This window comes from Eschscholzia californica, unplaced genomic scaffold (genome assembly GCF_041429995.1).
Source record: "Eschscholzia californica isolate CP2 unplaced genomic scaffold, dmEscCali1.0.p SCAF_2, whole genome shotgun sequence".
NCBI classification, from domain to species: Eukaryota; Viridiplantae; Streptophyta; class Magnoliopsida; order Ranunculales; family Papaveraceae; genus Eschscholzia; species Eschscholzia californica.
In genome coordinates, this window is record NW_028238309.1 from 37,478,641 (window position 1) to 37,492,039 (window position 13,399).

At 38.8% G+C, this 13,399-nt stretch overlaps 1 protein-coding gene across 1 annotated transcript; it reads left to right on the forward strand.

The window, feature by feature from the left end:
- The first annotated feature begins 6,286 nt into the window (after positions 1 to 6,286).
- On the forward strand, positions 6,287 to 11,343 carry DIS2 (Arp2/3 complex, 34 kD subunit p34-Arc). The gene is made up of 10 exons (XM_086659268.1): positions 6,287 to 6,477; positions 7,146 to 7,212; positions 7,792 to 7,999; positions 8,497 to 8,666; positions 9,454 to 9,531; positions 9,777 to 9,909; positions 9,991 to 10,082; positions 10,533 to 10,589; positions 10,789 to 10,848; positions 10,965 to 11,343. Exons 1-10 carry the CDS (start codon positions 6,416 to 6,418, stop codon positions 10,998 to 11,000), a joined length of 963 nt encoding a protein of 320 aa, XP_086515394.1. The 5' UTR covers positions 6,287 to 6,415; the 3' UTR covers positions 11,001 to 11,343.
- Positions 11,344 to 13,399: the final 2,056 nt, after the last annotated feature.

The window sequence follows — 13,399 nt, forward strand, 5'->3', positions numbered from 1 at the left end:
GGCGGTTTCTTGTTTCCAAAATTGTGTCAATTGGCGGTTTAATGGTTACCAATTCCTAAGTCGGTTATAGCCTTTCCAATTTTGGATTTAATTGGACCAGCTTATAATATGTATAAATAGGGGTCTTGAGTGCTTGTATTCATTATCAACCAACACAAGCAACAACAACTCTTCTTTAGAGAGAGCTAGAGAGAGAGCAAGTAAGAGAGATTTTTTGTTCATAGTTTTGAGCGGTGTTAAATTTCTCGGTCGTCGAAGATTTAGTATAGAAGGTTAATTTCTATACGGTACCATCTTGGGACGAACTTGCGGGTTGTGTGAGTCGTCTTCATCTATCCTTCAATAAAGATTTCTTGTTCGCCCGAGGACGTAGGCTTTAAAGCCGAACCTCGTTAAATTCTGTTCGCATATTTGATTTTGACTTAGCTTTTCGATTAATCTTCATAATCGGATCAATTTCTAGGATAGGTTCGATAGCTTCCGCGACTTTTAGTTCTAACAATTGGTACCAGAGCCTTGTTGAGATTGAACGAAGAGAAGATGGGATCGAGAAGTGGTACGGTCAAATCAGGGAAATATGAGATAGAGAAGTTCAATGGGAAAAACGATTTTTCTTATTGGCGGATGCAGATGAAGAATCTGTTAATCTCGCAGAAATTACACAAGACGTTGACGGGAAAGAAACCAGGAGATATGTCAGATGAGGATTGGGAAGAGTTAGATCTCGAAGCACGGGCTACCATTATGTTGTGTCTTGAGAGGGACGTGGCGTTCCTAGTAGACGGAGAAACAATGGCGGCGGGTGTGTGGTTAAAGCTAGAAAGCAGTTTCATGACGAAAACTTTAACGAATCGGGTCTACTTAAAATCCAAATTATTCACATGTAGAATGGAAGAGGGTTCTTCTATTCAGGAATATGTGAATAGGTTTGACAGGATTATCTCAGATTTGAAGGATATTGATGTTAAGGTTGAGGATGAGGACCAAGCCCTCATATTGTTACTTTCATTGCCTAAATCCTATGAGAACCTTGTTCAAACTTTGATGCTTGTTGGTGATAGTCTAAGCATGGAAGAGACGAGAAATTCGCTATTAGCGGATGACCTTCGTAAGGTTGCTACTAGCAGTATGGCGCCGGGTGGAGTAGACAAAGAACAAGCACAAGGGTTGTTTGTAACGAGGGGGAGGAGTAATGAAAGGGGAAAGGGGAAGGGCGGGAAATCTAGATCCAAATCTAGAGGCTCTTTCAAGAAAACGTGCTTTAGTTGTGGTGAGCTTGGCCACTTTAAAGCGGCTTGTCCAAAGAGAAAGTTGAAGCAAAAGAACGAAGGCTACAAGGAGAAACAAGAGATGCAAGAGGCGGGATATGTGTCAGAAGAGGCGGACGAATGTTTCTCGGTGACAGAGGTGTCTGAGAAGATCTTCGATAAGTGGATGCTTGATTCAGGGGCGTCACACCATATGTGCCCAAATAGGGAGTGGTTTACTACCTATAGGAGTATAGATGGTGGTACAGTTATACTGGGTGATGATAGTATATGTAAAACTGTGGGACTCGGAACAATACGTATCAAGATGCACGATGGAATGGTGAGAACATTGACGGACGTAAGACACATACCCGATTTGCGGAAAAATCTAATTTCCCTTGGTGTGTTGGAGCGGAACGGCTGTAAGATAATTATAGAGAATGGCTCCATAAAAGTCGTTAAGGGTTCTTTGGTGGTAATGAGAGGTACTCGTTACGGTAATTTATACAAACTTTTGGGGACAACAATTACGGGAGATGTAGCAGTAGGAATCAGTGGAAGGGATCCAACGGCTAGTACGAGGCTTTGGCATATGCGTCTTGGGCATATGTCAGAAAAGGGTCTATCTTTGATGTGCGGGAAAGACTTGTTGAAGGACATGAAGAAGCCTTGCATGGAGTTTTGTGAGCATTGTGTGTTCGGGAAGGCACACAGGGTGACGTTCTCTACAAGCAAGCACAGGAGCAAAGAGGTGTTAGACTACGTACACACCGATGTCTGGGGACCGGCAAAGTTACCTTCCAAGGGTGGTTCCAGGTATTTTGTTACATTCGTTGATGATCATTCGAGATTTGTCTGGCTTTATTTTCTGAAGCATAAGAATGAGGTATTCAACACATTCCTGGTGTGGAAAGCAATGGTTGAGAACAAAACTGGTCGAAAGCTGAAGACGTTAAGATCGGATAATGGGACCGAGTACACGGATGGGGCATTCAAGGAGTTTTGTAATCAGGAAGGCATTGTGAGGCACTGGACAGTAGTAAACACACCACAACAGAATGGAGTCGCAGAGAGATTGAACCGTACACTACTTGAGAAGGCTAGATGTATGCGCTCCAATTCGGGATTAGGCGTAGAATGGTGGGCAGAATCTGTTGCTACAGCTTGTTATATTGTGAACAGGTCTCCACATTCTTCGTTAGATGGCGGCATACCTTACGAGGTATGGTCAAGTGAACATGCAGATTACGGGAGACTTAAGGTTTTCGGTTGTACGGCCTATTACCATGTTAAAGGTAACAAACTTGACAATAGAGCAAAGAAGGCAATTTTCTTAGGATATGCTACAGGAGTCAAGGGTTATCGGCTATGGTGTACGGAAGACAAGAAGTTTGTAATCAGCAGAGATGTGGTGTTTGATGAGTCATCTATTGTAGCTATGGCGAAAGCTACGGTGCCTAGTTGTGGTGATGTTGGGTCTACTAAAGCTCAAGTAGTGGAAGTAGAAGCCGAAGACCAACGGGTTTCTAGGAATCATGATCAGGTGGAGCATCAGGATAAAACTCAGGATGAGGAAATTGATGAACCCGATCATGAGGAGGTTCAAGGGGAAGGTACACAAGTTTTACAACAACAACAGCAGGATGTTTCGGTACACACTAGGCCGAAACGGTTATATAAGCCGGTACAGAGGTTAGGGTCAGACAAACCTCTTAGGCATTACGGGCAGGCAAATGTGGTTGAATATGCACTCTCGGTGGAAGACGACGAGCCGGTCACCTTCAAACAAGCTATTACCGCGGAGGAAAGAGAGAGTTGGTTGGTTGCTATGCAAGAAGAGATGGAGTCTCTTCACAAGAACAAGACATGGGAGGTTGTCCCATTGCCCGAAGGTAAGTCTGTTATTGGTTGTAAATGGGTGTACAAGAAGAAAGAGGATTCTTCTGAAATCAAGGGTACAAGGTATAAGGCAAGACTAGTGGCCAAGGGTTATGCACAGAAAGAAGGGGTCGACTACAATGAGATTTTCTCACCAGTCGTGAAACATACTTCTATTCGGGTGCTATTGAGTATTGTTGCTCAGAGGGATCTTGAGCTGGAACAACTCGATGTTAAAACCGCCTTCTTGCACGGTGATTTGGAAGAAGAAATTTATATGGCTCAACCTGAGGGATACAAGGTTGAGGGCAAAGAAAATCAAGTATGTCGTTTGAGGAAATCTCTTTACGGATCCCCTCGCCAATGGTACAAACGATTTGATTTTTTCATGCTAAAGCATGGTTTTCGCAGAAGTGACTATGATTGTTGTGTATACATCAAGAAGCTTCGCGAAGGTGACTTTATTTATCTCCTTTTGTATGTGGATGACATGCTTATTGCTTCTCGAAGCATGGTGAAGATAGATAAGTTGAAATCTCAACTCAGTCAAGAGTTTGAGATGAAAGACATGGGCGCTGCAAAGAAGATACTGGGAATGGAGATTAAGAGAGAGCGGTCAAGTAAGAAACTGTACTTGAATCAGAAAGGTTACATCGAACGAGTAGTTTCTCGGTTCGAGATGCAGAATGCGAAGGCGGTGTCAACACCTTTGGCACCACACTTCAGGCTCTCGGGAAAACAATCTCCCACTACTACGGTGGAGAAGGATCATATGGATCGTGTACCGTATGCTAGTGCAGTTGGCAGTTTGATGTACGCTATGGTGTGCACTCGTCCAGATATTTCACAGGCGGTCAGTGTGGTTAGTAGGTTTATGGCAAACCCGGGGAAGACACATTGGGAAGCTGTGAAGTGGGTCTTGAGGTACTTGAAGGGTACCGTTGATACGGGTTTGTGCTTTGGTGGAGACACATGTCAGGTAAGCGGTTATGTTGACTCGGATTATGCTGGCGATCTAGATAGAAGACGATCTACTACTGGTTATGTATTTAGGGTACATGGTGCTCCAGTTAGTTGGCGATCGATGTTACAATCTACAGTTGCGTTATCTACTACGGAGGCCGAGTATATGGCTATGGCCGAGGGTGTGAAGGAAGCATTGTGGTTGTGGGGTCTTCTGGATGATCTAGGGATTAAGCAGGAGTGCGTGGATGTATGGTGTGATAGTCAAAGTGCGATCCACTTGGCGAAGAATCAGGTCCATCATGCTCGTACTAAGCATATCGATGTCAGGTATCACTTTGTACGAGATGTCATAGAGGAAGGTGATGTTTCTCTCATGAAGGTACACACAGATGAGAATCCCGCGGACATGTTGACTAAAGTGGTGACGTGTAGCAAGTTTCAGCATTGTCTGGAATTGCTACAAATCGGCTCGTGTTAAGTTGCCCGAAAGGGCGTAATGGCGACAAGGTAATCTTTATGTGAAGGGTTGGTAGAACTACGGTAGGCTTGATCCTATAAAAGGGTACGTAGGCAGCCATGGTCATATGGTGCAGTCGGATGAAGTTACAAGAAGCAGATATATCTTACAAGGAGTATCCTGGTGTTCGTCCAAAATTTGAAGAGTATCAAATTGTGTACGAGGTGGAGAATTGTGAGGGTCAGTTTGGGTTTCCAAATTGTATTGTCGGTGGAATTTGGGTTTCCAAATTGGTTGCCAAAAATTGGATAGGCAGTTTTGAATTGATTAATGGCGGTTTCTTGTTTCCAAAATTGTGTCAATTGGCGGTTTAATGGTTACCAATTCCTAAGTCGGTTATAGCCTTTCCAATTTTGGATTTAATTGGACCAGCTTATAATATGTATAAATAGGGGTCTTGAGTGCTTGTATTCATTATCAACCAACACAAGCAACAACAACTCTTCTTTAGAGAGAGCTAGAGAGAGAGCAAGTAAGAGAGATTTTTTGTTCATAGTTTTGAGCGGTGTTAAATTTCTCGGTCGTCGAAGATTTAGTATAGAAGGTTAATTTCTATACGGTACCATCTTGGGACGAACTTGCGGGTTGTGTGAGTCGTCTTCATCTATCCTTCAATAAAGATTTCTTGTTCGCCCGAGGACGTAGGCTTTAAAGCCGAACCTCGTTAAATTCTGTTCGCATATTTGATTTTGACTTAGCTTTTCGATTAATCTTCATAATCGGATCAATTTCTAGGATAGGTTCGATAGCTTCCGCGACTTTTAGTTCTAACATTTCTTATGTTGTTTTTCCATGTAACCTTGTAAATAGGTGTTTTAACTATTTAATTGACAAGCTTATAAACAGACGAAGAAAGTCTTTGTCAATTTATAGTTGTGGATGTTATTCCTCTCATAATCACACCTATAAAACGACCAATTTAATATATGACTAAGATGTGATTATCATTAAAAGTTACATTTAAAAAAACAAGAATAGGTAGTTTCTCAAAGGAAATTCTTATTTTGTCAAATTATTGAACAACTTCTTAATATATTTTTCATCGGCCTACAAATCAGCCAATCACGAAAGGTATACTCCATAATCTCTTTTTGTGATGTGTGTGCCATGGTTAACTTTGGTCACTAGTTTTATCTTGCTAAACATCACCCTTGTCTTCCATTAAGAGTTTCTTTTATGTTGTTGCCTAAAACTTGAACACAAACAGACGGAAGTAACCCAATCTATTTGCCGACGACCAAATGAAACCAAATATAGTTAGTTTAATTTTTCAGAAAATATGGGTGATTTCAATACATATGATTCAGAAATATTTCCTAAGCCCTGCAATACAAAACCATTCAAAATTTCTAGACCATTAGTGCATTTTACACGTAATGAATGATTTAAACCTAACATGAACTTGGAAGAAAATTAACATTAAAAAATAATTAATATTTACAATTAATTAAGCAGATGAACGGAATCGAACCAGACATACCATACTAAGGTCAGTTCAACGACATAAATCTTGATTCCTTCCACTTCAATTAAGCCTAAAATGGATGGTAACTCTCTAAAAACTCATACCTTCTTTTAGGGTGGTAAAATCTGTTTAGAAAAATGAAGGGTCTCAAGATCAATATGTCATAAAGTAAGGACCTTTCTAAGAATTTGCATTTTTTCATTAATCATTGGGCATGTCTTTGAGAAAATCCATCCATCTTATGCACCCCCATTGGGTTTGGCAAGACCCCAACCGGCAACACAATTTCTAGAGAGAGAGAGAGAGAGAAACGAGGGTTCTTGAAAGAAAGAGAAAGAGATGATACTGTTGCAGTCGCCTTCCAGATTTCTTCTCCAGGTCTTATTGAACCGAGCTGAGAAGTAAGTCAAAATTTCTTCCCCTTCAATTACTCTTTCCATTATGAAATCTCCTTAACATTTTCACTTGCATTTCAATTTTCAACTCCTTTATGAGAAGTGGGTCAAAATTCGTTTCGATTTTTTTCCCAATTACCGCTAGGTTTTCATCTATTTCTGTTTCTTTTCAATCATAATAAACCCCCTTTTTCTGGTTGTTTCAACTAGTTCAATTTTTGGAAATACTAGAAAGTATAATTAAGGTTGAAAATTGAAAAGGATTGTCATTTTCTCTCATTAGGTTAGAGACTTTCTTGCAATTATTGTAGTTGGAAAAGTATGCTGGAGATTTAGGGTAGAGAGTTTCTAGGGAGTTGAAAAAAAATCAAACTATAACCAACAATTTAGGTTTTAGTACCAGAAGAAAATCATTTGAATCTCAGGAAAGTTGGTCTCTTGGAAACACTTTGAATTTCTTCGTTCCTTTCGTATTAGGATGAAAGGGTTTTAGAATTTTCATTGATAAAGAATAAGAAGTCTTGAAGGTGGGTTGGGTGGAAGAGAGTAATGTTAAATTTGGTTGCCTCTCCTTGCTCAAGTTTATGCTTTTACTGATGGAAATGGAAATATTAAGTTCTAAAGTATAATTTGGTATCGTCTTCAATTGACATTGTGTGCTATTTTTTTCACAGTTTAGATAAAGGGGTTGAGCTGGATTGCCAGTCAGTTGAGTTTGATGACGTTCGCTATCATATTCAGGTGCTTTCACATCATGTGTTCTATCTTCTGTAGAGTAAGAAAGTATGGTTGGTGCACACTGGTGGGTCACCAACCATTTTAACCCCATCAGACACCAGACCATAGTACCTGTTAGTTGGTTTTTCTATCCGAGCCAAACTTCTACTTAGTATGGTTAGAAGTTCATCATGATTTTGGTTTAGTCCGGTTTGGGTAGCAATTTAATATTACATTAAAATGTTATATTGCCATCGCAATTTAATTTATCCGAGCCAAACTTCTGAATTATGAAATATGACGTAGTAGTCATACTACTTGATTATGCTCTTAGAATTTCATCATATGTGTAATTTATCACCTCTCATGTTGTTTCTGTGTTCAATAAATTCCTACTCTCGAGAATTTTCACTGGGTTTCCTTTTCCTGATTCAAAACAATGATTCTCAATCTAAAGTACACTACAAGCTTCTTGGTTATAATATAAGAGCCTTATGAGTTATCATATGTTGAATTTTATTATTATCCCTTTTGCCTCGTACTCAACACATTCTTACATGACTTAGAAATCTTCAGGTTTTACAACAATTTTTTGCCCTGCAGGTGTCTTTGAGGTATCCTGAATTCTTGGTACTATCAGTGTCGTTACCAACTCCACCACCAGAAACTATCTTCTTTAGTGGACTTCCTTTTGGAGCCATAGAAGCTATAAAAGCGTCATATGGAGCGATTGTACAAATCCTTGATCCTCCAAAAGATGGCTATAATCTCACAATGAAGCTCAATTTGTCGCAACTTCCAACTGATGAAGGTTCAATGAGTTTTCTTTTCAAGGTTACTATTATTAGTTTGTTATGAGTAAAGTGCAAATAATTCTCATTAAAGGTTATAATAGGATTTGTGTCGAATTTATGGGCTGAATCCCTGAAAAATCACAATCCATTATAAAAAAAAAAATATGAAGCAGTTTTTGGTTTTCATGCACCTCTTTAAAATATGAACCAGTTCGGGGTTCTTCGTATAACACAACAATCTTCTACGTAGGACAGTATCCATGTTTCATATCATAATTTAAAACTCCGATATTTGAATAACATGCTCAAATTTTTAGTCTCAACTTCTCTAAGAAAACACAGTCACTTCAGTGAGTGTAATACCCTTCGCTTATTTTGGATTTTCCTGTCTTTTCATTTCTTTTTTCATTTCATTCATTCTTTGTTTATTAAAACATAAAGTGAATCTCATTCATTCTTTAATCTTTCTGTGAATGTTACCTTCATATAAACTTTTCATGTTGCTTTCATTTAGAGGAACAATACGCTCTCTTGATAAAGGTTGCATCTGTGAGAGAAGTGGTATTAGGAGCTCCACTGAGAGTAATTCTAAAGCATCTTGCTTCCAAGAAAGTTGCTCCAGATATAGACCCACTTCTTGCTCTTGTGCATCGACCGAAGGAGTCTTTCTTCCTTGTTCCTGAGGTAAAAAACTAATCTTCATATTCAGTAAAAATCCATTAGACTGTGCTTGGTTGGTGGAATTGAGGCGTGATTACGGATAGGTTTGAATTTCAAACCTGGAGAGTGGTCAGTAAAAAACATACTTTCTTGATAGGGTGAGTGTGTGATTCGTAGAGTTTTAACCTTTCAAGTATCAAATTTTATCTGAAGAAATTTTACCTTCATTCAAGCTTTACATGATCTACGCATACTAAAAGTGTTTTGCTGTAAAATATGCCAAACTAACCTGTGCTGGCCTTCGTAGCATTAGCCTCCGTTTAATGAGAATTAGAAGCAACAAGTAACTAGGCACTTCTGAATATTATAAATAATAGAAGGTTGAGCAAATAAGTATCTTAGAAGTAAGTAATAACTAACTAGAATAAAAGTATTTAATAGTTAATTTTGTAGCCACCCATGGCTGGTTGATGCATATAGAATGGACCGTCTATTTATTCTTTTATTCATTTAATAGTTAACTAGAATAGAAGTATTTAATAAATTCACTTTTGCAATTTATTTTCTTTATTGTTTTCTTATACTGCTTTCTTGTAGTAATACACTAGTTCTAGGTATTGTTAGATATTTAAAGGTCTCTCTCCAGCCTTTATACTGATGTCAGCATATGTATTTGTATTGTTCTGGTTTTAGAGAGACTTTCCATGTATTTATCGTATTACAGAACTGAACTTGAATTCAATTGACCCGAAAAACGGGAAGATGTTGAGGTTGGGAGAGCATTTGTGATTCAAATTGTACTTATTGGCAGGCAGATAAAGTAACTGTGGTGTTTCCAATGAGATTCTCCGATTCTATTGATACAGTTTTGGCAATTTCATTTTTGCAGGTAACTTAATTTCTTGGTTTTAAAAAGTTATCTTACTGATTGATGAATTGCCTAATTTCTCCTTTCTCATTTCAAATTTCTTTTTTAATTTAATTTTAAATAAAACTAGCATGCGAGAAAAAATTGCATCTGCCTCCAGCAAGTCTGCAACTTGTCTATTTGGTGCACATGCATCTCCTTTTACCTTAATGTGTAATGTCCTGTCTTTTCTTCAGTTCGTATTGAGTAAGTAAAGTTTTATCCAGGAATTCGTGGAGGCAAGGCGTACAGCTGGACTGAATAATGCCCCTCCATGTTTTTGGTCTCCTTCTCCTCCTTTAGAGTTGAAAGGAGCTCCTGCCGAAGCACTACATGCGAATGCAGGATTTGTTACGTTTGGTAGTGTCAAATACCCAAATTTCAGTTTCAATTCTTTTTCAAACTATTTCTTCTGATATGTCCTGATTTTTGTTTCTGCAGTTATGTTTCCACGGCATGTGGAAGGTAGAAAATTAGACAGAAGTGTTTGGAGTTTATTAACCTTTCATGCATATGTTAGTTATCATGTGAAGGTGAGACACATCTTAGTTTGCTTCAAGATCTGCTACCATTCTTTATTACTTGTTTTTCTTTTGATTCTAGCTTACCATGTCTATTTCAAGTGTGGTTAATTTTCTTTTCACTTTTCAATGTGGAAATCGGTAGAGATACCAGAATAATTATAAAAAAGGGCAAACAAGACAAATATAGAAAGAGAAAATTGATATGGTAACAGAGGAGACCGAGAGTCTTGTGGTGCTCCTTTTTGAACCTTTTGAACACACTATTGTCAAAAAGGCAATCTGTGGTGTTAGTGTGTGAATGCACTTAAATGATTTCAAAATTGTATTGTTTTCTATTTAGTTACTTTCTTTTGTTAAAGATACTTGATTTGCCTAGCAATGTTAGTAGTTTCGGCATGATGAAAATCCGTATACGCTGACAACTAATTGAGTTCGTCATTTCTTTACATTATTCTTCAGTGCTCAGAGGGATTCATGCATACCAGAATGAGACGCCGTGTTGAGACACTGATTCAGGTACTTCCCTTTTGCCTCAGCATCCTCTCAATCTTGTTGTTTTCTTTTTTTCTCACCCACACCGTGTTAGCTATTGAAAACTGGAATCACATTTTGTCATGTCGTTACTCAGATAATTATGACCTAAGAATCCATCTTATCTGTTTTTTAACATTGAAAGATCAAAACTTTGAGTGCTATGTGTATTGATGTTAAGTAGGCTTTGGATCGTGCAAAACCGGGGGAGGGAACTTCACAAAGCGGATCCTTTAAACGACTGGTTTGTCACCATGCCTCTCTGAGTAATTTATTCCGTCGTTATGGAATTAGAATGTGTGTGCTAATAGTCTTCTTACCTGAGGGTTTGATTCTGATTTCCTGTCAATTTGTCTATAGAGCTTGAAAGAAATTCGGAACAACTCAAATTCATAAAACGGTCTCAATTCCCAACCCAAAGGAGATAGTATTGAATTGGTAAATGTTTGAGGGGGCAAGGGGAAGAGTAGTTGGTTATTGTCAAACTGACTCGGCCCCTGCCCTTGTTGTGTTTATTTTGTATGCGAAAAAGGGAAGGAAGCTGCAGCTGCCGCCACCACCACCACCACCACCACCCTGTATAACTTATTTTATTTCCACCTTTTTTGCATTTTAAGAAATAGCAAAATGTTGAAATCATTCATTAACATTTAGAGAGAGTTAGAGAGATCTATTGTATCATGGGGTGGTTGCCATTGAATTTTAGATTGACAAAAATTACATATATTTTTGTGTTTTACTCTCCCCAACTCACCCAAAGTCCTGCTTGGGCTTAATAGGATAGCAAGTACAAGTAATCAATCAGGTTTCTCCCAATGTCCTGCTTTGGTTGAATAACATAGCAATTAGCAAGTACAAGTAATCAATCAGTTAAGAAGGGACATCTTTTACCACTGAGCTACTGAAGAACAATGGAGAGTTCAACACTTCAACCTCGAAGTTCAATTCCTGTTTTCAATTCATGATCAATTCGAGCCCGGCCATACAGAGAAAAATCTTGGTGGGTCAGCATATTAACATAACTTTGGTGTGTGTACACAGTAAGGTCTCATGGTCACAAGTTAAGTTAGTATTACAATCCCTCCCAAACCAGAGGGGGCAGACCAACCATCTCCGACATGGTCTGTTCTCCTTAGTTGGAATAGGTAGGTCAACTTCTTCCTTTGGAACCGTACTTGAGAGTTTTCTACCTCATATGACTGTGTTCTGAGTTTTTCCTACGTTCTCAATTATTATATCACTTGTCACACAGATGTATAGACCAGGAACGTGAGGGATCGTGAGGTTTAATATGTAGGGGCTATAATTATTTTTACCAAAATAATATTCGAAGTATGTAAAACAAAAAATATATTTCATAATTATTATTCAGGTCACAATATTTATACAGATTTGTGTAAAAAATAATATATAAAATCAGTAAAAATGGCAACAAATAAGTAAATGTTGTGGCAACAATCCCACATTGGTGGAAGACGGAGTGTACTGCTTTTCTTAAGAGGTTAGTCACCCTTCCCTAGTGAGGTCTTTTAAAATCGTGAGGTCCAGGTGTGCCAAAGTGGACATTTTCACTAGCAGCTCAGAAGGCTGGTCCGCACCACCCTATAACATGTTATCCGCACGATTGGTTCTACTATGATGTTGTCTTGGGAGGGTGTGTTGTGGCGACAATCCCACATTGGTGGTGAGACGGAGTGTGGTGCTCCTCTTAAGAGGTTAAACACCCTTCCCTAGTGAGGCCTTTTAAAATCGCGAGGCCCAGGTGTGCCAAAGCGGACAGTATCACTAGCAGCCCAGAAGGCTGGTAAGCACCATCCTATAACACGTTATCAACACGATTCGCTCTACTATGATGTGGTCTTGGGAGGGTGTGTTGTGGCAACAATCCCACATCAGTGGGAGAGGGAGTGTGGCGCTCCTCTTAAGAGGTTAGTCACCCTTCCCTAGCGAGGCCTTTTAAAACGGTGGAGCCCAGGTGTGCCAAAGCGGACAATATCACAGCAGTCCGGGGAAGGCTGGTCCGCACCATCCTATAACACGTTATCAACACGATTCGCTCTTGGGAGGGTGTGTTGTGACAACAATCCCACATTGGTGGTGACACGGAGTGTGGTGCCCCTCTTAAGAGGGTAAACACCCTTCCTAAGTGAGGCCTTTTAAAATCGTGAGGCTCAGGTGTGCCAAAGCAGACAATATCACTAACAACCGAGAAGGTTGGCCCGCACCATCCTATAACAGTAAAAGAATTTGTAAATACTAGGAGTTTTTCTTTGTGTAATTACTTATTTATTTTATATTTAAATTTATACATATATATATATATATATATATATATATATATATATTGTTGTGAAAAGTAAAGAAATGTGACATACTAGAGAAGAGAAAAAACTAATATAGACTAAGAACACCAAACATCTACTTTAAGATTGTTGTAAAATGTTTTACAAATTGTTGTGTTCATTACATTGGGTTAGAACCTTTGTGTATGCTCTACAAAGTGAAATACATTCATGGACATTTACGTAAGGGGTTACATGCATACACATGAATGTGTCTTTAAGGTATAGGTTATGACCACATTAAACATAATTACAAATTATAGTTGCGGAAGACAAAACATTACAAGCCCCCCCTTGGATTCCACAGTATAAGAAATTGCCTCACTAAAACCTTGCCAAGAAAACCCAATGGGAAAAAACCAAAAGGAAGAAAGAAGAGTACAGTTCGAAGATTTATAATGTAAGATACATGTTCACTTTGTCACTTACCTTCTTAGTTCGTTCCCCCTCATA

Excerpts from the sequence above, each read along its gene's own strand:
- DIS2 (XM_086659268.1), top strand. The coding sequence starts at position 6,416 with ATGATACTGTTGCAGTCGCCTTCCAGATTTCTTCTCCAGGTCTTATTG. Across the intron at positions 7,213-7,791 it reads ACGTTCGCTATCATATTCAG|GTGTCTTTGAGGTATCCTGA; the intron begins GTGCTTTCACAT and ends TTTGCCCTGCAG. Across the intron at positions 9,532-9,776 it reads TGGCAATTTCATTTTTGCAG|GAATTCGTGGAGGCAAGGCG; the intron begins GTAACTTAATTT and ends AGTTTTATCCAG.